Here is a 23,681-nt window from a genome sequence, read left to right on the forward strand (position 1 = left end):
CTGCACCATGGTTGTGGAACATGAAAAATACTATGTTCTATGCATATCTAGATCTATATTTAAATATTTCTATCAGAAGACTATATATACATACTATATATACATATACACATATATACTATGTATTTGTTAATAATAACATAAAACACTGTATATTTCAAATAGCAATAATTCCTCTAGTAAAAATGGGTTACATTCTTCATTAATAAAAATCTAAGTGTTTGAAGTAGATCTACAAAGAAACCAAAAAGACAATTTGAATAGATAAATTGAATTTATATTTTATGAAATGCTATTGATTTTTGAGAAACTACAGAATTTTCTTATGTGGTTTACCCATGCCATTTTGTCCTGAGAGTGACTCATCTAACTCTCTTTCATCAAAAATTTAACCTACTGTTTAGAGACAAAAAAAAAAAAAGAGAAACAAGTGAAAAACAAGTGCTCCTGGAGTTTGTGGCTGGTCATAAGATCTGAATTTATATTTCAAATACCTTCTATTGCAACAGCCTTTCGTTCTGAAGCCAGCCTATCTAGCATACTATTGATTCAATTGACAAGTCTGAGCATCAGATTAAGGATGTGTCAGTCACCTGATAAAAGATTCCTGGAGAATTCAGCAGAAAGGTGTCACGCTTCAAAATGATCTGCTCCTGGTACTATGTATATTGAAGCATATGTGCAAGTATTTCACATAAAACAAATACATTTACATTTAAAATGAAATTAATAATCAGTGGAAACAAATACCTTTACTTTTTACTCAGAAAGCCTGAAAAAAAAGTCACCTCATTCAGAAAGAAATCACCAACCAGCTCACAAAACGAAACTAAGCCAAACTGATGAGCTAATATTAGAGATAGTCCAGCTTTGATTTGTCAGTGACAAATCTGGACACAAACAAGTAAGTGGTTTCTCAGTCCTAACAACAATATTTCTTCTTGTAACCATTAAAGATCAGTCGTGAGGTCAGCTGTGGAGGGATAATTAATGTGAGAATGATGTTTTAGAAAGGACACTCAAACAGGGAGATGCCTTTGCCTGTAAATCTATTTTGTAAGATAGAGACTTGGCAGCAGACATCAATGTCCTGGGAGAAGAGCTGGGCAGATCTCTTGTGCACTGAGGGATGCCAATGCTACACTTGCTAAAGGAACAACAGTAAGTGAAACAGAATGAAATCTATTCAGATAAACTCACAAGACGCCAAGTACAGTGCTATGCTTAGTAAGAAGCACATTTTTAAGATGCAATCATTATTTATGCAAGTTCAAATGCTAAAGAAATTTTCACCTGTTATTTGAAGAAAATAAAACGAGAGAGTTATTATTGGTAAAAGCATGTAAAACTAATCTAGCACTTGAAAAACAAGATGACTAAGTCAACTTAAAGCAGCCAAACAACCAGCAACATGGAAGAACATTCTGTCAAAAACAACCTCTGCTCCTGCCTGAACAAAGTACTTGCTTGGATAGGTCCAACTGTCCTAAAACATGCCTATAAGCTGTTCAACTCTACTCTGCCTTCCAAACAAAATCACAAAATCTGAGTCTTTTTTTTTTTTCTTTTTTCTTTTTTTTTCTTTTTTTTCAACAGAATCCCGTTATTGTCTTATTTATTCACTACTATGTCAGCCTGAAAAATTATTGCTATGGAAGTGGAGCTAGAAAAGATCAGACAATAACATGGAAGCTGTCAGCACAGATGCTCTTCTAAATTTTACTCACAGAAGTACGAAAGTGAATTTAATAAATGAAAATAAAGTAATACTACCAGCTGGCTGTATAGATATTTAAGATATCGTTCCATATGCTATACAGAATTAGTTTCTTTTTGCTGGGGCTTTAACACAAGAAGAACTTCTCTATGTTCCACCATCATGATTCATACTTAATCCATGACTTCAAAATTTAGAAAATCATCCTACTTGGAAAGTTTTTTCTTTCCTTATTATTTTTTAAATGAAATCTGAAATGCTTGAGATCAAGACTGCTCAACTGAAGCACTAGTATGATAATACATGTTTGGGACCTGACAAAAAAACCTCTCAGGCAGACTGGATTGTGAAAGCTTACTTCAAGCACGGGAAAGATGGTAAAAGTAGATATAAAAGCAAATCAAGACAGATTAGCAGTGCAAGAAACACAGCAGAGATGCAGAGTGGTGAAATTATATTGTGCTAGAAAATGAGGGAGATGAATTTGTACAATGAAAGTAAGTTAATCAGGTTAATGAAAATAGCAGTGACATCACTGAAGGAGAAGAGAAAGTAAGCAACGCTGAAGGTGATGTTCTAGTTTGATAAAGAAGGGGATAAAATGGGGATGCAGCAAATCACTGTCATGGTAATACGCTTGTCCATAAAAAAAAATAAAATACTCAGAAGGGCAAGGATTTCAGTAACAAATATTGGATAAAGCTCTAAAAAGTAAGATAAGTAAAATACTGAATTACGACACAGTTTTCACATAATGAATAAAACTTCACTATTTTAAGGTCATCAGTAGTTAAGGATGCTAGCTCCTTGAAAGAGATGGCTGCTATATAAAGGGTGGCTTTAGCCAAGTACTGCAGAAAAGCCAGTGAAGAAGTTACACAGAGAAAAGAAGATAGCGATGTTGTTCCAATTAAGACTTGATTTGAATAGAGCAACACAAGAATATTAGGAAGAAAGCAAGCATTATTTTAGTAATTTTATAAACAAAATCCTCTTCTAAAATCTAGCCCAATTATTTTTTTCTGGTAAATACTAGTTCTGTATACCTTCTGAGACATTAATACAAAAAAATCAAGTTTTACTAGCATAGTCGTGCTTTTATTGGATTTATCTTCAGAAGAACACAAATCTTTCTCCAAAAAAGCAAGCAGAGAGCAAGGGATAAAAGCAACAACAGATGAAATTCAATTGACAGCACACATCAGTACTTGATAATAGTCCTAATTCCACATACAGCAGCACTGAAACAACTGATTTTATCTCAAAAAAGAAAAAAAAAAAAAAAAAGAGGCCCTATTAGACTGCCAAATCTTTACAACAAAAAATTAATAGTTTGTTCTTAGCTTCTGCTAAGTGATTTCTCCCATTGGTGGTTATTTTTCTTCTCTATGTCATAATCTTTTGCGTTTCTATTTCCCACCTGAGCTTGGTTTTTTGCAAGATACAAAACCAGTCTGTCTTGGTACTAGGCTGCCAAATCTGTCTCACACGAATTCTACACATCTTCATGAAAAAGAGAAAATGCATATGCTATGCATCCTCATTAACTGGAGAGACATATAATTAAGCATGAGGGGGTTAAAGCGTACATTAGCCTATTCTACTTTTCTATCTATTACTTTTTAAAAAGCTTTCATATGTCTTCTTCCTTGTTTCTGAAAGCTAACCATCCCTTCTTCCTTTCAGCAAGGCTGACATTTGACAGCTTAACATAGCTGACAGGGTTACCCAACAGCCCACCCTCCCTATTCTCAATCCAATTAGACCTCTAATCCTCCAGATGAAAGGCCCAGCTACTCACGTTCCTCATGACAACGACAGCTATTGATTATTTGTCACTACAGCTAACACCTTCTCTGTCGAGGCCACTCTGACAGAAGCAAACCTACCAAATTAGACAGCACTTTATCTGCCCTGGAGGCCAAATGGCACAACAAGTAAAGGCTAATAAATGGTATAAAAATGAACAAATCATAACATTATGACAGGTTGATCGTTGCCAGCAGCTTCACAGCTCAAGCTTGATGCTCTGTTAGACCTGTTCCTTCCCTTTTCTCTTCCACTGATGCTCCAACTTTGACTGAATTAAAGGCCAGAACAATTAAGGCATTTGACCAGCAAAGATAAGCTAGGATAGAAGTATCATCAAGGGACACAAATGTCAATAGCAGACTACCGTTTGTCAATAAAAACATTCCACAGATGCAAATGCTCATGACTCTGCTCTCCACTAGGTTGTACTGATTCCCTTTGTATAGAACTCTTCACAAACTCACAGAGAAACTCTGCAAAAATTAACCCTGGAAACTCCAACTTGAGGTGGGAAACATACTTAGCAGACAGGGACTCACATCATTAAAAAAGGAATCCCAAACTACTGGACAGAGATGTTACAGTTACCATTTCAACTGATACGTACACAATTTTCCTTCACTTTTTTCTTTTCCTCTCCAGCAGGGTGATACAAGCCAGAAATACATGTTTCAATTCATCATTACAAATCTTCTTGAATTGATTCTTAAGAAAAATCATTTATATTTCTAGGACAACATACACCTGCTTTCACAAGCCACATTGCTCCATGGCAAACTCCATGAGCAGTAACAGTGATCAGAGGCACAGTCCCTGAACTGACACTGTTTAACACAACACATGACAGAAAAAGAACATGAAAATAATATATATGGAAAATTCCAAGCCCCCATAACCCTGGGAATGTTGTTAAGATCATGCAAATACAGGATTAATGTGAGTAAAAATACACAAGTTCTTGAAATGGTTAAAAACCAATTAGCACTGTCCTACTATAATTAATCAGATTATTTATCAACTCTGGCAAAAAGAATGTGTTTTCCAGTAATGTACTTTTACACTTCTGAAGTTACTTACTAACAATAAAATAACATTCAATAAAATGACATTAAGATTTAAATGAAATAAAAGCTTCTTTGGTTTAAGCAGATAGAAGATGTGAGTATCTGCTATTCTAATTATGAAAAATCTACAGTTTAACTGAAAAAAATGTTGCTGTGCAACATCTACGCTGCCTCGATGCCTAGAAAACTAAGCACAAGGGCAGCATAACACTATTTTTTAAGATCTAAATACTATAAAGATGTATTCAATACTAATAAATAAATTAATGTATTATTTATCCTCAGACCATTGTAACTTCTCAGGTTTATAAAATATACTTGGTGGTAAACATGTATTTATTAATTGATGCAATTATATATGGATGATTAAACTCTTTGAAGATGTGCATTTCACATGTATCATTATTAGTGTAATAAGTAATACCATATAAGTAATATCACATAAGTAATATCATAAAATACAGATATTAAAATGAACAATTGGCAAACAGAACCCTTAACATTAACATTGCCCTAAAAAATGAACATAAAGGACATTTAGGTAAATTGGGTCTCAAATACACATAAACTGGTAAAAATACTGAAAATTTGAAACTGTACATACCATTTCTAGGAATAAAGTTAAGTTATTATTATACTTCTCAAATAAATCCCTGAAAAGATAACTATTTGGATTTTCTAACATCTTAGTAAAACACTGCTTAGATATATTTTTATTTTCAGCTTTTAAAACCCTTCAAGTTTATTTTTTCTTTTCTAAAGCTAGGTTAGTTCAGAATTTATAAAATTCAATTGCCACAAAACTATCTGGGCTGAAAGAGACCTCTAGTGGCAAATGCAGCTGAACTCTCCACACTAAGGACAACAGAATAAAACTCACACACTAGCAATAGGGAGGGAGTCCACTGTACTCTCGGGAGCTATTTTGGATTTCCTAAACAAAAAATTCCCTTATTGTCTATATTAGCAACCTCCGACTTATCACAGTTACATGCGCTGAACTACTTCACAAACTCCAATTCTTTTTAACGCACAACTTGTTTACAGAGCAAAGGAACAAATACCATTCTTCCAATTTGATTCTGTCTACTTCACTAGAAATATTGCTCACTTGGTCTTTTTTATTTTAAGTCTCACATTTTTATTTTTATTTTTAAATCTTTAGCTATGATGGCTAACAACCCTGGCGCCAAGCAATGAAGGAAAAATAATATTCTTGTTTTCTGATCATACCAGCAAAATCTGTAAATGCATATTGGATATATTTGCCCAGTGTGTTGTCTCTTCTTGGAGTATTACAGAGTTCTCTCCTGTACGACTTATTTATGGTATTTTGTTAATCATTGTTTTTTTTGTTTTTGTTTTTTTTGTAAGCACGAATCTTTTCCATCATTATAGGTAAGAAACAGAAATCTTATATCATGATGACCTTCAAACTGTGTTCCACAGCATTTGCTTCCCTGAGAATAGAATCATATCTGAACATCCCATACATCTCACAAGAGTTAATCTTTTCATCTTCACAAAAATCATAGATGCACTTATTTTTTGTTCTATTTTTAAATCAGGTTTGTAACCCTTACAACTAGAACAAAATCCTTCAAAATAGGAATGCTACAGTAAAGGCTAGCAGTCTGATACCTCAGCTTTCAAAAATTCTAAGTGCCCCAGGCAATGGAGATCAACACTTAATGTGCACGTCTACATTTGAATGAAAAGCATTACAGTTTTCAAATATACTCTACCATGTAGTATTTAACTAAACACTCCACAAGTGCCCCTACTGCACATCCTCTATTTAAACCTTTCCTATCCCCCTTCAGGTCTTGCTTCTACTATTCTACATGAAGAAAACTAGTATACTGCTACTACAAATGGCAGCAGATAGACACATTCTTGTCTATAGCAGACTATTGAGCAAATCTACCAGATAGTTGAAGTGTAATACATGTTAGTGCCTCAGACAGCTTTATTTCTTCTCTATCACTATACAAACCTATCCAAAGTCAACGACAGATACCACTTTTTTGCTATTGTTATTCAGGCATGTGGTGATTCCTCTGATGCATAAAATGACTGTTGGAAAGCAGATACATTCAGGGAAGTAGTCACAAATTGTAAGCAGTATTTTCAAAAATAATTTATTAGAACCACTAAGTTCAGCAACCAACAGTTACTAAAATAATTTTTAAGTCAGCTTTACTGCCAGAGCCTATAGACAATCATGACATATTTATCAGTGCAGCCTACACAGAAACAGTGTCTGATCTTTAGCTATCCTGAAATTCTAATCTAGATCTTGAAGTTAAAAAGCCTGATCTAGGATGCAAATTTCACATAACCTTTTCCTAAACTGTGATTTTACACTAACATAAAGCCAGTAAGAAAGCAGACTCAGATGTCTTAGTATTTGCTGTGTGAGTGAAATCAGACTTGTGAAAACAGTATTTCTGAAGTTTTATGCTGTGCTGACAAGAGCACTGGCTGGATTTTAACCCACAGTTTGACAGTAGAGACAGTTAACTACTAGATACCAAATGACTAGAGGCTTAGCACTTAATGAGTAATCAACATGTATGCCCTTGTATTGTTATGAAAGCATGACAAAGTGTGTAAGCTGAAAACGTACTGTCTGAATGTATAAAAACTGTATATTAGTCTCTCAAAGTAATGGCCAAATAAAGGTCTCCACATCATCAAAACTGTTATTCAGCTTTTACAGAAAGCTGAAGAATCCACAAGAAAATGGGCATCATTAGGTTTCAATTAAGCTGCTCTCTAGTTTTTACCTCAAGTGACTCAGAAGGCCCCCCCCACATATTGTAAATCAGACCTCTGTAACAAAGAGTGGTTAGTTTGTTTTTCCCAAACTTTTCCTGTAGTTATTTTTAATCATTTCAATTACCTAACTTACAGCACAAATTAATAGTAGTATCAGCACAGCTAATAGTGAAAGCATACAGAAGCATGGGATCTTCCCCTCAACAGGCAGAAAACAAATCATTATTTTGTAGAGCTCATTTTTTGACTCACTGAACAGACAGCAGTTCTGCAGTTGTGAAAAGTAGGTGGAGGAAGGGGAGGGGCAGGACTAACCCTTTTGCTGATAAACAGTATCTAGATTAGCTTATCTGTAATGTGACACATGCAAGAAATATTGCATTCTGTCACTAAGCATCTTCACCATGCATTCACAAAAACGAATCCTTTGTTTGGGAAAGTAAACACAGTTATTTTCTGTGGCTTACTTAAACACAAAGGAAACTATAGTCATGCAGGTGAAAAAAAATAAAATCACCTATTCTGGCTGGTTGGCCACATGCATGTTTCACACATGCATGTTATAACACTTAGTCAAATTGCACGTTTGTATGAAAATATGGAAGAATGATTGCAAATCTCATGCACACAATATGAAACTATATGCAGAGAATTAGTATGTACTCACTATGAGGCTTCTCTTAAGAGGGAATTTTAGAAAAAGTTACCTGTCTAGGATAAAAAGAACATGAACTGACCACAATAATCTCTGAAAGACACCATGATTATATATTTATATACATGATATAGATTGGGAAAAAATAGTAGAAGTGCACACGTTCTTCTATTCAGTGCAAATAACCCCTTATAAATGATTTAAAAGGATCTATACTACACGTTACAGAGGAGCATATTACAGCTCCAAGGAACACAGTCTGAAGAAGGTAGTGAGGACAAAAGGCGTAAGCATACTCCCAGCCAAGCTTTATTCGGGAGCTTTTAAAAAAACATCTTCCACTTGGTGAAGAAAGGCGAAATAACATTATTTCTTTACCTGTATGGTTACTGATCAACTCACTTTCTCTAGTTTAAGAAAAATTAAAATGAAAAATTCTTAAAATATACACAGCATATATATACAACATACATTTTACACATGAGCTCTAACTGCATCCTGGACAAAATTATTTCTCACATTAACTGTGTCAGCAAAGAACTTAATTAACTGATAGAATATTTAGTGCTTTTAGACAATAAAAGGCGTATTTTCCCACCAGGACAATATGAATCCTCCCAAAACCAACCTCCTGATAGTTAAGCAACCTGATAGATTACTTTAAGCACATACCATTAGCATCCAACAAAAAAACTATTGACTTTTTTTCTTTTATCCTTGTTAACACAAAATGCTGTGCTTAGGGAATTCACAGAGATAGTTACTTCCCCAGAGTAAATAGATTGGTAATAAGTGAGCTTCCTCTCTGAGAAAATCAGAAGGAGGCAGGCCTGTTGTTTGTTAGTTTTTCCTTTTTTTTTTTTTTTTTTTTTCATGAATAAATGATAAATTTTAAAAAAATCACATACAGGCAATTTGGATACGTAGAAACATTTCTGTTCAGAAATATCACATGTGGGTATTCATGTAAGATGTCATTTAAGACTAGAAGAAAACACAAGTGAAAACAAGTATCTCAGTAAACTGCAAATCTCAGTACTCATATCTTTCTCCACAGCAAGTTTATTTCATAAAAGAAAAATACTACACCTACACATTAATACAATTGCTCACTATTAAATTACTGGCAAATCATGTTAATGATTTTACTTCTGTTGCAATTAGTTGCTGTTTCAATTCTCATTAAATTACATACATATTTACGAAGTCACAGATGTCATCTGAAACTACTTCAGCAATCTCCACAGTGCACTGCTGCCATACTTTGTATCTTTCCTTTTTTTGTTGCGTTTTAATCTTCTGAAGTTAGTGACTGGACCTTCCCACCTTTCTCTTTTTTTATTTTTACTTTTTAAAGAAAGTAGACCCTTGAAATTGTTTGGGACACCTGTCTATTTTAGTATGAGAGACGAAAACTTTCTTTTTGTAGAGTAGAATAGAAGAAAACTCACAGAAGACCAGCCAGGTAACTTCATTTACAAAGCCTACTGCCTATAAACATCGAAACATTCATCCAGCTCTATCTGAAGGTTGATGGACAAAATAAAGACAGTATGAAACATCATAGAAATGAAGATTTGAAAATTACTTACTAAAAATATATGCCTTACCATGAAATACATTTGTCACAATTTAGACAACTGCAACACCAAGGGTTACATTAGTTAGTTGCCTAAACGGATGACTAAGCTAATACATGTGTCCTACGGTGTACATCTTATACTCTAGTGTGAATGAATTACGCCAAGGAAGTGCCTGATTCTCTTCAGCAAGTTAGAAGTGATCTAGAGAACTATCTCCGGTCTGCAATATAAATCTCTACATTTATATGAGCTTATTCTCACCTCATCATCTTGCAGCTGCATTAATTTCCTCTCTTAAAGCTCTTTAATAAAGAAGAAATTCATAACAGATATGTAATGTAAAGTACAGAAGACTTACAATTAAGAATATAATTACTACCATTAAACAACAAATCAGCAAAGGTTATCATGTCAATGCATAACCATGGTTGTTCCAAAGTACTGACATTCCAAGTAGTATTAACAGTTGAATTTTCCAACCCTATCTTATTAACTTCAAGAACTTCAGGCAAAATAAAGTGTGAGTTAAACGCGCTACAGAAAAAGGCCAGTAAGGGAGTATTCTAACCCTTTCACTTCTTGTGAATAGTCCAGAATAATATCATTGAAGCTTGAGACAGAGAGATTCCACAAACCCTTTGTTGAGAATCCAGTATATCTTCCAAGGTAACTACAGCTTTGAAGATATGTTCCAGCTACGGAAGTTACTTGGACAAAGCATGTCAAGACAAGAATGTCAGTTCTGAAATCTCAGTTTCCTCATTAATTGGTAAAGACGACCTTCATAACAAAACCACCCTAGACAGAGTTGCTGAAGTTATTACATCATTTTCACTTTCTACTTCTGTCAAAACCTCTGGATCTAAAGGAACATGGAATAGCACAAGTAGGTCAGCCTAGCTATGCTATCAGGAATATTTTTAATAGAAAGTAAGTCACAAAATCTTTGGTACTGTCTACTGATGTCCAAAGTCTTATCCAATGAGAATCCTATCTCAGAGAAAAAAGGCAATTACTGTTCTAACTCATTTTACTTAATACTGAGGGTTTATGACTGAACTCAGTATTTCTGATATAACAGGACTAAAACAACGCAGTCTATTTTATAAAGACTGAAAGACAAGAAATGGCAATCATTTTATTTATCATTCTCTAGAGAAACACAAATAGCTTCATCTTAAGTTAGGTATTTCTACCAGCACCTTTGCAAAACTCTTTGATACAGGAAAGAAAATAAAGGAAAGTAGCTTATATTGGTGCAGCCTTAAATGAGACTGAATGAAGTACTGCAAGATTCTCCAGTCACCGGGGACTTCACCAGACAGCCCATGCTTTTTCAAATATGATGGAGGGCAGCTCAGCAACCACATCAGCCATCTCTTTCAGAACCCATCCGGCCCCATGGACTTATACACATTCGATTTCATGAGGAGGTCTTGGACTTGTTCCACTGTTACAGTGAGACAAAAGCCACTCCCTACACTCTCACCTAGAGGCTCACAGTCCTCATGGTGAACTTTCTCTTCGGACAGCCACAAAGACAATTTTTACATATATACATACATATATACATATATACATGTGTATATATATATATATATATACACATATATATATATATATACACATATATATATATGTGTATATATATATATATATACACATGTATATATGTATATATGTATGTATAGAATTGACCTCTATAACAACAAAGGTTTCTAAAGATATAAAAACATATTCAATACAAGAAAATCTATTTTATACTTGCTGTGAATGCCAGAAGTTTCTATTATGGCAGAGCACTTATTTAATTACCTTCTGTGCAGCAAGATGGAGAGCAGTTCTTCGGCTACGATCAGCCCTGTTAACATCTGCTCCAGCTTTCAGCAATGCCTCTGCACAGTCTACCCTGTCAGCCAACACACAGTACATAAGTGGAGTTCTTCCAAATTGGTCCTCTTTGTCTTTCAGCTCAGAGTTTCCTAAAATAATAACAACAACAACAACAAATGATATAGAATAATTAATTCTGTGATTAAAAGCATTATGATTTTATTAATGGGTACTTTTAATATAAACAGAGTGATCAAAATAATGGAGCATCACATAAAAATCAACATTACTACTTTTTACTCTGTTTTTACTGACACTTAGAGGACATTTTTTTTCCATTCCAATGATCAGATCATTTTTGCGGCCCTCCTCTGGATGCACTTCAACAAGTCCATGTCTCTCCTGTACTGAGGACTCCACATCTGGATACAGCGCTCCCAGAGAGATCACACCAGCGCAGAGCAGAGGAGCAGGATCATCTCCCTCCACCTGCTGGCCATGTTTCTTTTGATACAGTCCAGGATATGGTTGGATTTCTGGGATGCAAGAACACGCACACTGCTGATTCACATTCAGCTTACCATTCACCAGTACCCCCAAGCCCTTTTTGGCAGGGCTGTGCTAAATCCTTACATCCCCCAGCTTGTGTTGCTAGTGAAGGGTGTCATGAGTCAGGTGAAAGACCTTGCACTTGGCCTTGTTGAATCTCATGAGGTTCACCCGGGCCCACTGCTAAAGTCTGTCTAGATCTCTCTGGATGGCATCTCGTACCATCCTTGGCATCTCATGCATGTTGATTGCACCACATAGCTTGGTGTCATTTGTAAACTTGCTGAAGGTGTACGATCCCACTGTGGGTGGATGCCATCAATTAAGATATTAAACAGCACTGGTCCCAGAACTGACCCCAACGGACACTACTTGTCACTGACCTTCATCCACACATTGAGCCACTGACCACCGCTCTCTGAGTACAATCTTGTAACCAATTCCCCATTCATCAAACAGTTCACTTGTAAAATCCATATGTTTCCAATCTGAAGAGAAGGATGTTATGGGGGACTTACTGATTCCATGAACCTTACCTGTATCCACCTGAATTCTTTTATCTGTATCCATCTTCCTCAGATAAAGCTATGTTTTTTGAAGAACACCTGCTTGCTTTCAGCAGCAACTTTCACACTGCTGATGAGCCATGTTTGCTTCCCATTGATCTTTCTACACTTATTCTTTTGATGAATGCTTTTGCACCTGCTTTCACACTGCAAACAAGGAGTTTACTTTTAAGACTCATCTTCAGATTCTCTTCCATAAGTGCTTTTATTCTAATAGCCTTCAGTTGTAGAGTTCATAACTGTATAAGGCTGGTGATGCATAAGAGTTACAAAATCTCTCTTTGTAGCATTCTGATACAGATTGTACCAATGTACCCACTCAAGAGCTGATCCTCTCATGGATTTAACAAAATCTCACCTGTCAATTCCTTACTTATTTCTAACAATTACATTTCAGGATCTGATCCTCAATATGCCATTTACCCAACACACAAGAGTAACCTTTAGTACTACTGTGATTGATTAGATGGACAACAACAGAATATTAAATATGATAGATCCTTACTTGGACTTGAAGTTAGGAATCCTCAATGCAACATTTATTTTCTGCTTTGTTTTTTAAATGTGCATCACAACTTTTCTGCCTACATGGCTTCCACTGATATATCAGAACACAAAATATGCAGAAGAAACATTATCCACATTCATGCCTTTCTTTGCATAAATTTTACATTGGGACTATATTATCAGTAGTTTCATTTAAAATATGACATCTAGCTCTCCCATCTAATTTTTTAGATGTCTACCATGTACGTAGAAAAACATATACATTTGTTTTGGATTTCTATGCAACTTCAAACTATTCAAATACAATACTATCTCTTCCTACTGTATTATTATCTAAGTGAAGACACAGAATAGCTATGATTCCACTTTCTGTAGATAACCACTCAAAACTGCACATACTCTTGTCAGCTTTTCCTCTAGAAACTTTCTCAGAATGAACATAGCAGGCGAGTCTCAAATTTACAATAAACAAATGAGCAAAGTATGTTTTTCTCTGCAAGAAAAATCAATTAATAAACCAAACAGTGGAATTTTACATTTTTTTCACCAAGCATTTTTTTTCCACCATGGTCTTGTACAGAAGCTATGTAAGAATTTGGTCTGAACTTTGCGTAGAATGGGAGAAGTATTGCACATACCCCAATCAAAACAGAAGACATAAAAAAACCTCCTAATTTTATGATAGCGCTTTTTAAAGTAGCCTTAAGATTTTTACAATTAGAGTTTGCAATACGTTTCTAGATGTGAGTTAAAAGCTAAGTTTAAAGGTATTAGCCTAACTATTTACACCCTATCACACATTTAAAAAATAGGAAATACAATTTTACTAATACTATGAACGTGGTTGATGCTGTTTTAAAATTCCAATTTGTAACCAAAACTGTTGAAGAAAAAAGCTCTGGTATTTAAATATCCATTTAAGTGTTTTAATCTCAATTTTGTTTTGAAACCTGAAATTCTTTACTTCTACTCAAAACGACAAGTTGTGTTATTTATAAAGTACACGTTCATTAGGAAATAATTCAACATGTAACATACAAGTTTAACAGTGGAATTACTTCTTGATTATTTTCTTTAACTTGCAAAACCTTTCGCTAGGCTTTTCATTTCAAAGCACTGACTTCATTGCAAACTGGCTGCAGCTTTAAAGTAATTCTTTCCCCTACTACTAAAAAAAATATATTTCAAAATTTATATATTGTGAAACTGTTGATGCCTTACATCTCAATATTTTAGCTAAAAAAAAAAAGCTTTTTCAAAGTTAGACTTCTGCCATTCTATACAGCACAGCAGAGAAACATCAAAGCCAGTTACGAACAACCATGCAGGCCTGTGCAGCAAGATACAGAAACTGAGCTCCAAAGCATAACCTAACATGGCTCTGATCCAAACAAATGTGCCACTTTCTCCAAATTACGAACTATTCCACTTTCTGGTGTGAACAGTCTCAACACTGCCTCATATGAATTGAAGCTGATGGGACTCACACAATTACATGTATTTTTGAAAATAAATCCCAATCAAACACATGTATGTGGCTGCTCGCATGGTACTTTCTCTTAAATCAGCAGCTGAGTTAAATCTCAAATTGCGAGTTGTCTGTTATATAATGTTAGAGGATATGCGGAATGTAGAGACTAAAATAAATGGCTGGTGTTAAGAACAGCAAAAATGGCCTAAAGCTCATGTACAACCCTTCTGTTTGGATGAATTGGAAGAATGGAATCATAGAATCTAGTATCACAGAATCATAGAATGGCCTGGGTTGAAAAGGACGACAATGATCATCTAGTTTCAACCCCCCTGTTATGTGCAGGGTCGCCAACCAGCAGACCAGGCTGCCCAGAGCCACATCCAGCCTGGCCTTGAATGCCTCCAGGGATGGGGCATCCACAACCTCCTTGGGCAACCTGTTCCAGTGTGTCACCACCCTCTATGTGAAAAATTTCCTCCTAATATCTAACCTAAACCTTCCCTGTCTCAGTTTAAAACCATTCCCCCCTGTCCCCACTATCCACTCTTTTAAACAGCTGTTCCCCCTCCTGTTTATATACTCCCTTCAAGTATTGGAAGGCCACAATGAGGTCTCCCCAGAGCCTTCTCTTTTCCAAGGTAAACAAGCCCAGTTCAGCTCCCAAACAGTGCAGTACCTGAAGACAAAGGGTTTCCATGACTGCAAGGCATCTGAATAAAAAAATGAGCAAGACCTTCAAAACTTGATGACAGTGATTTGCCTGTTTTTTTTAAGGTAAACTATTTTCAGAAATCACTGCGCTTGCACGCCTCTAGGGCCTTTAGAATGGTTAGCCCTGTGGGTACTTCATGGAAGGAGTGCTCAGGGTAAGAGCTAGGACAAGTACTAAGAGCTATTACGTCATCATTGGGTGATAAGAAAGACTAACCTCTTGATATGCAATAACCACAACATCTTGTGGACTTCACAGTTGGAGTAAATTATTATTTTCTGTAATCAACATAGCAAAAACAGCCTTCTAAAGATTCACGCATTAGCTTGATTAAAACGTGCTCTGACAACATTAAACCCTCTTCCACATTCCTGCCTAAGAAAGGAAGTTTGTTTGATTCTCCTCCCTTTCCAGGATGGACACCTTCCTCTTCAGCCCACCCAGACCATGCATCTCACAATCTTGTTGCCAACAGAGATCACAAACACCATGGAATCCAATGGCCCAGTTCTGAAATTAAACTCTCACATTCAGACATCTTTGATTCCTCACAGTCTATACAAGCAGTCACACCAGACACTAACATTTCTATGTAATTCTCATACCACCACTAGAGTGAACTGGACTGAATGGACACTTAGGTATAACAGCTGTTATACACATTTCTTTATTCTCAGAAACAAAACAATTATATACATCTTATCAAGACCCTACATCAAAATGTCAAATGTAAGATAATCATCCAAACACAAAATTAACTTTTGATTCCTTTGTGTCTGGGATTAAAACCATGCAGACGATTCTTAACACAGAGGTACTATTAAAGACATGTCCAGTGTTTCAAAAAACAACCAAAAAAATAAGGTGAACATTATTCAGAGCCAGAGATTGTACAATTCTAAAACAGTATGATACAGCATTAGTCAGCTCACAAAATGCAAGACTTTGCATGTGGGTTATACAATAAACTTGTCATATATTATGCTTTATGTTATTTAACCTACAGGCTTCAAAGAAAGTCCTGTAATTAAGCATCATGACTTGTTAACATAAAGGGCCAGTTTGTTACAACATTCCCTTTCTCTACGTAAATTTTCTTCTTACCTTTGATTTTGTATATTTATGCTGCTTACTTTGTACAGGATGTAAAAAACAAACAAACAAAAAAAAAAAACCCACAAACATTACATAATACACACTATATTATTTCAAACAGCTGCTTCTCTAAAATTACAAGTGGTGGCAGGGAGGATTACATGTGTCCATATTCATGAATTATAGGAAAGTAATTGTTGTTTGTATATGTTTGTATACAGTCACGCATGCTCTGTTAAACTTCAGCAGGTAGGAAAAGGAGTAAAACCAAACAGCGAAGAGTCAAAGAGGAAACTAATAGTTATTCTCCTCCCCTAAAACAGAAAGTGAGACTTCATCTTAGAGGATATACTGCTGTCAACACAATCAGATGCAGCAGCTAGTTGTGTTAGCAGCATGACGCTAAGCAATCCAGCATACGCACACACAGCACTGATGTACTGTCCTCAATTATATGGTGTGGCTAAATGAAGTCAAGAAGTTTGGTGAGTAATGCCAATTGCTCAATTTGCTTTTGGCATCGAGTTATACTTTCAACTGTGCCTGGTAAACAGCTAAAAATATTACTCTGATGCATTCTTCTTCTGCTAGGCAATACTTTTTTTGTACTGTCTGGGCAAAAGTAAGGTCTGTGTCATATCCTGCAAAGACACAACAAAACAGAAGAGCCAAATTCTGCCATTACAGCAAAGACTGAAAGGATCGTGCAGCTTTCTTTCCCTCATTTACAAAGAATGCAGCATTTTTATTTTGTTGCTGCATTATTACCTTTTGGAAGAATAAAAAGTTATTTCCATATCTGGTTCAAATGTGTGTTTTGCAGTATGTTTGACAAAGTGTGTCAAAGTACTTGCTCCTTGCTCCTTTGCATTTTCAAAGTATATTTTGGCTGTGAGATAAACAAAACCAAACTGAACTCAACAAAAACTATTCTTGTCATTTCTGGTTGTTAGTCAAGATTTTTACCATCAGACATTTTTCCCCTTTCTGTGCAGGCTGAATACTTTTAAAAACAGATTTTTGAAGGAGTTGTATCCCACAGATTTCTAGAAGTATCTGCATATCAACCACCCATTCACCTTTTATGAATTGTTCTACACTGGTCTGTTGGCATTAAAGACATTATTCCCATTAAAACTGACAGTTAGTGGTATAAACACAACTAAGATGTCTGTTTTTTGTTTTTTAATTATTATTGCAGAGTCATTCAACCTCACCAAGTTACAAGAATGAAATTTTCAAAAAAGGCTGAACAAACAGAACTTCTACATTATCAGCAGAAATTGCACTTAATCAAAATTGCTGAAAATAGAAGTTTTCAGCTAGATAGCTTTTCAAATGTATATAAGATTGCTTTTGGAACATATAACATAAGCTGCTTTTGAAAACCACTAACTTCCAATACTGTACCAGTTCTTAGACAGAGAGGAAAGGTGAAATTTTGGGCTTAACTGGATGGAAATGATTGGGAACATTTTAACTTCAGCCTCCATAGGGTCAGTCACTTTCTTTATCTTCAGTTGTGAGCATCAAATTAACAAATAGGACTTACTTCTAAGGCATGTCAAGATATTAACTATACAAATCACTAGAAAAACAAGTTTTTCCCATTTCTCAAAAAATCAGTGATTACAAAAAATAGGGAAATGGGGTCAAACTATTTCAGCCCAGAGCACTTCTCCAGAATTTTTAATTCCTTGAAACATGAGTCTTAAACAAGTCTTCTGATTATACAGCACATCAATTTTCGCTGTATTTCATATGAAAGTATCGATCGTGTGCAAAAAATAATAAAATGACAAATCAGTTCTGTTTTCAAGACTATTTTTCTAGAAATACATACAATCAAGAAACAAAAATGTATTCTACAAATCAGAGCAATAAGCCAAAACCAAAAAGCATGTACAAGAAAAACATTTACCTGCAATTAACTTTAGGAGGTTACTCTTATCCCCATTAACAGCAGCAGCATGCACTTCAGATGCTAATGAGGAACCACTGAAGAGGCAGTTTGTTGAAATATTCATACTCTTGCAAGGTATTATCATAGGTCAGATGTGTACCACCAACATATTCTGTAAGAATTCAGTTCTAGGGGACAAAAAAAAAAAAAACAACTGAACTGATATAACATTACAATGACTTAAACAATGCTAATGAAAATAAACAGCCCCATTAAACAATAGGAAAAAACAAATGTGGGTTGTTTTTTTTTTTGTGAGTTAAATCTACTTCTAGTCAAGAGTCAATTAACAAAACTTTACATCAAGTACATATATAAATATCCTACAGTTTTGTTGCCTTCAAAATAAATTTTAGTCAGTAAGCTTTGCGAAAGTCTGCAAACAGAACAGTATTTATCTATACATTCAACAGATCCTTCTTCAGAGTGCTGGCATGGATATTTCAAGTAACCTGTGGTGTTTATCAAGTATTGACTTGGTATCTGGTGGCATTTTACCATGATGGTTTATGAATATACGTAGAGCAAGGTTTATACCCACAAGTAGTATCTTTTGTTTGACCAACTGGCATAACAGAAATTATCAGACCAACTTTTTAGATCTTGAGCCTTCTTCAGACCTGAACAGAAGAAGGAAAACGTGTGCAAGAAAAGCCACAGTGAATCAGATCAAGCTCTATCTCAAACTGGCCAGTAGCAAAGAACAAGGTAAATACACTTATGCCTTTGTTCCTCTTTTCTAAATATTTTCTTAACTTATAACTACTCCAACATTCCTGAAGTGGACTTTTATTTCTGTGTATTTAGAGCTTGTAAAATTCTGTTAATTTTCTTCAGTTAATTTCTGTTCTACAAACCTGTCTAGTCTCCTCTCAACTTATTCACTATATCCACTGATCAAGGAGTGCCACAGCACAACCAAACACTGTACGGATGAACTGCTTTCCTCCATCTGTTCTGAAGTGGCTCTTGGCATTTGAGGCCCCTTAAATCTAGAACTGGAAGGTAAACAGAAGTTCTCATCTATCAGTAATTATGTTACACATCTCTGACATAGCTTCCACAATCGTATATTCCTTTAGCTGAAAGCGTTGGACATTATTAAGCTGTTCCGTAGGCAGGGGCTTTTATGTATGTCTGAACATTTTAATTAGCTTTTTTGGACTCTTCCCCAGTTCAGTCATACCCCATTGAGATGGAAACTAAACTCCACTAAACACCACTAGGTATTCAAGATGTAGGCAAAAATTGGAGTTAGGCTGCTAAAAGGTCTCTCTTTTTTTCTTCTCCATTTATTACCTAAATTATACCTGCTAGTACTTTTGCCTTCCTAGCCTCTTTTGAAATGGAACTATCACTTTCACTGAACTACCGGTGTCACCTTCACTGAACTATCAGTGTACCAGACCTTGATAATGACCAATTCAGGTCTGCTCTGTGTATCAGAAATAAAGAAGGGCCTGCATGCTCATAGCACCACAAGTTTGCTCAGTTGAGAATGTCAGTGCAGAGGTGCAAGGATGAACTCCTCATGATCTTATGAAAGCGTTTTTCACAATTGGAAATAGTTCTGGAGCCACATCTGGTCAACTGAAACCTATAGAACAACAGGATCCCGTCCTGACACTCTCCTCTTCCACCACTGAATAAGCCTCTGAATAACATGACAACGTTCAGCATCTCTTGAATCATGAACACCTCCATCCTTATCTAATTCCTTTATGTCCCTTAAAAGTTGCCAAATGTTTTTTGGTGTACTTGTTTTAGCACATAAGTAGATGATCTTTCTCATAAAAAGAATGAGTGATTAATGGATTCACAGCCCTAGCTACTTTCAGAAGAAGACAAGAAAAGAGTTCAAAGAGCTAAGGTGAGAGAAGGTTAAGAACATTTCCACTTGTACAACTATGGAAGACAGAAAAAATGTCCTAAAACACCACAAATGAAAACATTACCATACTTAGCTGCAATATAAACAGGAGGAAAGAGAGAAGGAAGAAAGCTGCAGAGATGGATGCTACATAATTTAATGGGCACTTGATGCATAACGCTGCAGCTTGAATTTAAATTGTCTTGTCTTTTCCTCAGTACAATTCCTGTGGATAGGAAGATAAATGAGCAATCTCTCTTTTAAGTGGACCAATATACACCACTGGAATTTTACACCTGTTAGGATTTTGAGATAGTAGTTTTATCCCCAAAGCTATCACTGATGTATTTTCTTCCATTTTCTTTGCATTTTATTTGCAGATTCTTTCTTTCACTATCATTCCAGCTGGTTCAGACACGCGTGGTTGGAAGATACTTCCCCATGACTTGTCCACTAACCATATCTGAATATTCTGGACAACTCTTCTAAACAAGTGGAGAATGCTCCCTCCAGCTCTTATACTGCCAATCTGAGCACCCTCAAAATGCTTTATTATCTGGAGTACTCAACAGGATGAAGAACCAAATGTTTTCCTCACATGCTACAGGAATACTGTGCATTGTGCGATTCTAACACAATTCCATCTTCAACATTGCCACATGGAACCAAACAAAAGAAATCGTAAATAGGAATCACAGCGTGGCTGAAGTTGTCAGGGCCCTCTGGGCTCACCTGGTTCCATCCAGTCCCAGTTGCAGCAGGGCTACCCAAATCAAGCTGCCCATATCCCAGCAGCTTCTGGATACCTCCAAAGAGACTCCACAGCCTCTGGGCATAGAAATACTACCTGGTGCTCAGACGAAACCTCCTGTGCTTCAGTCTATGCCCATTACCTCTATCCCTGTCATGGGGCAGCACTGAAAAGAGCCTGGACCTGTGTTATTTGCACCTCACTTTAGATACTTGACAGTGCTGTGATCCACCTCTGGACCACCCCTTCTCTAGACTGAAGTCCCCCCTCTCTCAGCTTTTCCTCACAGGAGATGCTTCAGTCCCTTCATCATTGTTGTGGCTCTAGATTGAACCAATTTAATAAAAAGACTCCAAAAAGGCATTCGAGTTAAAGACTCACTGTTTAAATACAAACCAGAAGAACTTAAAAACAACATCTACTTTTCAGTTTTACTATTTTAGGGGGATGTCTACAACAGTTGGAGGAAGAGGTGGGGAATCAGCATTCTGAGAAGTACAAAACACGGATTAATTCCTGAAGCAAAGCACAGCAAAGCACAAGGTAAGGTTTACATTGATGTGAATGAGAACTGGCAGTAATGGTAGTTGGAATACAAACGCCAGCAAGCCTCTGTTAGTATTTTTAATACTGTATTTGCTCTACCTTTATTTTGGAAAGGTTATGACAAAAAGTAATGAAAACAGTTATGACAAAAGATGCATTTGCCTCATCTCTCCCAGTGCTAACAAAATAGTTTGGTTAGCATTAATTTCATTTCCACACTGCTGACAGTCCTTACAAAGTCACCCCAAATAGATTACAAATGGATGTGAATACTTTATATGATATCCACGGATTACAGCATAAAATTCAGCAACTACTGGAGACCTTAATAAAGCACCAGAAGCATCCCAGTTACAAATCAGCAGTAATATTAAACTGACTGCACGTCGCAGAGAATTAGTAATGACGTTCCTACTTCCAAGAAAAAAAAAAACAAAACAAGAAGAATCACTACTGTACAAAGTTTCAGTAATCACATTTTTAAGAGAAGCAGACAATTACCTCTACAACAACTTTCAGTAGAGCATCATCACTATATTGAAAGACCTAATTCGGAATCACAGAAATTATGAGATATTGAGAGGAACTATAAAAGGAAAATACATCGCTTTCCTCAGATGTTGCTCTCCTGTATATGACAAACTGGAAGAGCAGTTTGATAAAGATCCTCAACTACAAAAGTTTTTTCTTACTTCTGCGGGACAAAAACCAACAATAATCAAGAAATAACCACAAGATCTATTTATATAAAGTGATACTGTTGGCATTATCTGCTGTGTACACTGTACTGGGGGAATCAAGCATATAATTCACTCTCTCTCTCTGAAACTAACACGGAGAGAAACACGGGCTGCAATGACTCCACTCTATCAAATTTTATTGATAAAGCTGACAGGAAAGCAGCATCAGTCAACAACAGGAGCGGACCCAGAAGACTGGGCATTCAACGTACAGGCACAAGAAGAGACATTAAGACAGCGCAGTCGCCCGCTGCTACTCACGAGCTGAGTTACCCCAATTACGTAAACTCGGAGAACTTTTCCGGCCCAAAGCAACAAGAAGGAGAGGAGGAGGAAACCCCAAAGGCGGATAACGAGCGCCGGGTCAGAACAAACAGGCAAACCCCTCCCAGCCCTACAACCGCCCCGCCGCGGCCACCGCGCCCCAACGCTCACCTCAGCACCGCCCGCCCCGCCCTGACAGAGGGGGCGCCCCCGCTGCATGCTGGGATAGCCGGGCCCTCCGCGCGGGGCGCGCCGGGAGGGCGCGCTTCTCCTTTTCCCCGGCTAAGAACTACGCTTCCCGGCGTGCTCCTGCTGGCACCCGGAAGTGAGTGGCGAAGGCGGGCGGCGCGGGGCCCGGTGGTGGGACGGCCGCGGGTGTTTCCTGGCGACGGGGGAAGTGCGGAACCGCCGCGGCCGCCGAGCGTGGGAGCCGCGTTTCTCCCCCCCCACCCCGCCGCCGGGCGCCTGATCTACCATGAGACCCGCCATCTTCCTGCTCCCGCCTCAGCCCGGCCGCCTCTTCCTCCTCTTGGTAAGCCGCCGGCTTCTACCCGCCCGCCCCGCGGCCCTCTGCTCTCCCGGCAGCCGGCACCGGTTCGGGGCCCTTCCTCGGGCCGGCCTTGGGCGGGAGCGGCGCCGCCGACACCTGCAGGGCCCGAGCTGAGAGCGAGCTTCCCGGCTGGGGGAGGACGACGCTGTGGCTGGGGCTGATAGGCTGCGGGGCGGGGCACGGCCTGCGCACGGCGCTGTGCGGGACTCCCGCCTCGGGCCTGTTCCCCGCTACGCTCGGGGCAGGGCTGACTGTCCCGCGGCGGCCTTCTGGCCCCGTCCCATCGGCGCGCTCGGGAGGTGGACGGCAGTCCACTCGGAGCTCAGCGGGCAGAGTTGGAAACAAGTTCCTGAGTGCCCGAGAGGCTCGTGGAATTCAGCTGCGGTTGTCAAAATGTGGCTTTTTTGGTATTTTTTTTTTTAAGCTTGCTCAATCTGAGCTACTTTCTGCCTTTGCAGACGTGAATCACTGATGCGTGTCCTTTGTGGAGATAAGGAGGCCCTCTTATCTTTTAAACAGGCCAGTGTACTGATTCTTTGTTTTCCTGGCTTGTACTGAGCCACATCCTGAGCCTTTAGAGCTTAGGAGACTTGCAGAGCCAAAGGAGGCTTGTGTAAATTTAATGAGGTTTTGCTTAGTTAATTTATTT

The 23,681-nt window shown here is 37.4% G+C and overlaps 2 protein-coding genes across 4 annotated transcripts in view; one reads left to right on the top strand and one right to left on the bottom strand.

Annotated features, from left to right (window-relative positions):
- INVS (inversin) overlaps positions 1-22,737 on the bottom strand; it is an 82,731-nt gene extending 59,994 nt beyond the window's left edge. Inside the window, exons 1-3 of one of the 3 annotated variants that reach the window (XM_052704136.1) lie at positions 22,654-22,737; positions 18,270-18,439; positions 11,428-11,594 (exon numbers count right to left, since the gene is read on the bottom strand). In XM_052704136.1, coding sequence (XP_052560096.1) covers positions 11,428-11,594; positions 18,270-18,396 — 294 coding nt within the window. In that variant the 5' untranslated portion in view covers positions 18,397-18,439; positions 22,654-22,737. Of the gene's footprint in view, positions 1-11,427; positions 11,595-18,269; positions 18,440-20,913; positions 21,003-22,653 lie in introns of those variants that run through there. The other 2 variants (XM_052704137.1, XM_052704138.1) reach the window with 2 other exon arrangements.
- A 102-nt stretch (positions 22,738-22,839) lies between these two features.
- The window catches only part of ERP44 (endoplasmic reticulum protein 44), a 46,321-nt gene continuing 45,479 nt past the window's right edge, over positions 22,840-23,681 (top strand). Inside the window, exon 1 of the mRNA XM_052704153.1 lies at positions 22,840-23,014. Coding sequence (XP_052560113.1) covers positions 22,958-23,014 — 57 coding nt within the window. The 5' untranslated portion in view covers positions 22,840-22,957. The remainder of the gene's footprint in view (positions 23,015-23,681) is intronic.

This window comes from Tympanuchus pallidicinctus, unplaced genomic scaffold, assembly GCF_026119805.1.
Source record: "Tympanuchus pallidicinctus isolate F22 unplaced genomic scaffold, pur_lepc_1.0 scaffold5, whole genome shotgun sequence".
Lineage (NCBI taxonomy): Eukaryota > Metazoa > Chordata > Aves > Galliformes > Phasianidae > Tympanuchus > Tympanuchus pallidicinctus.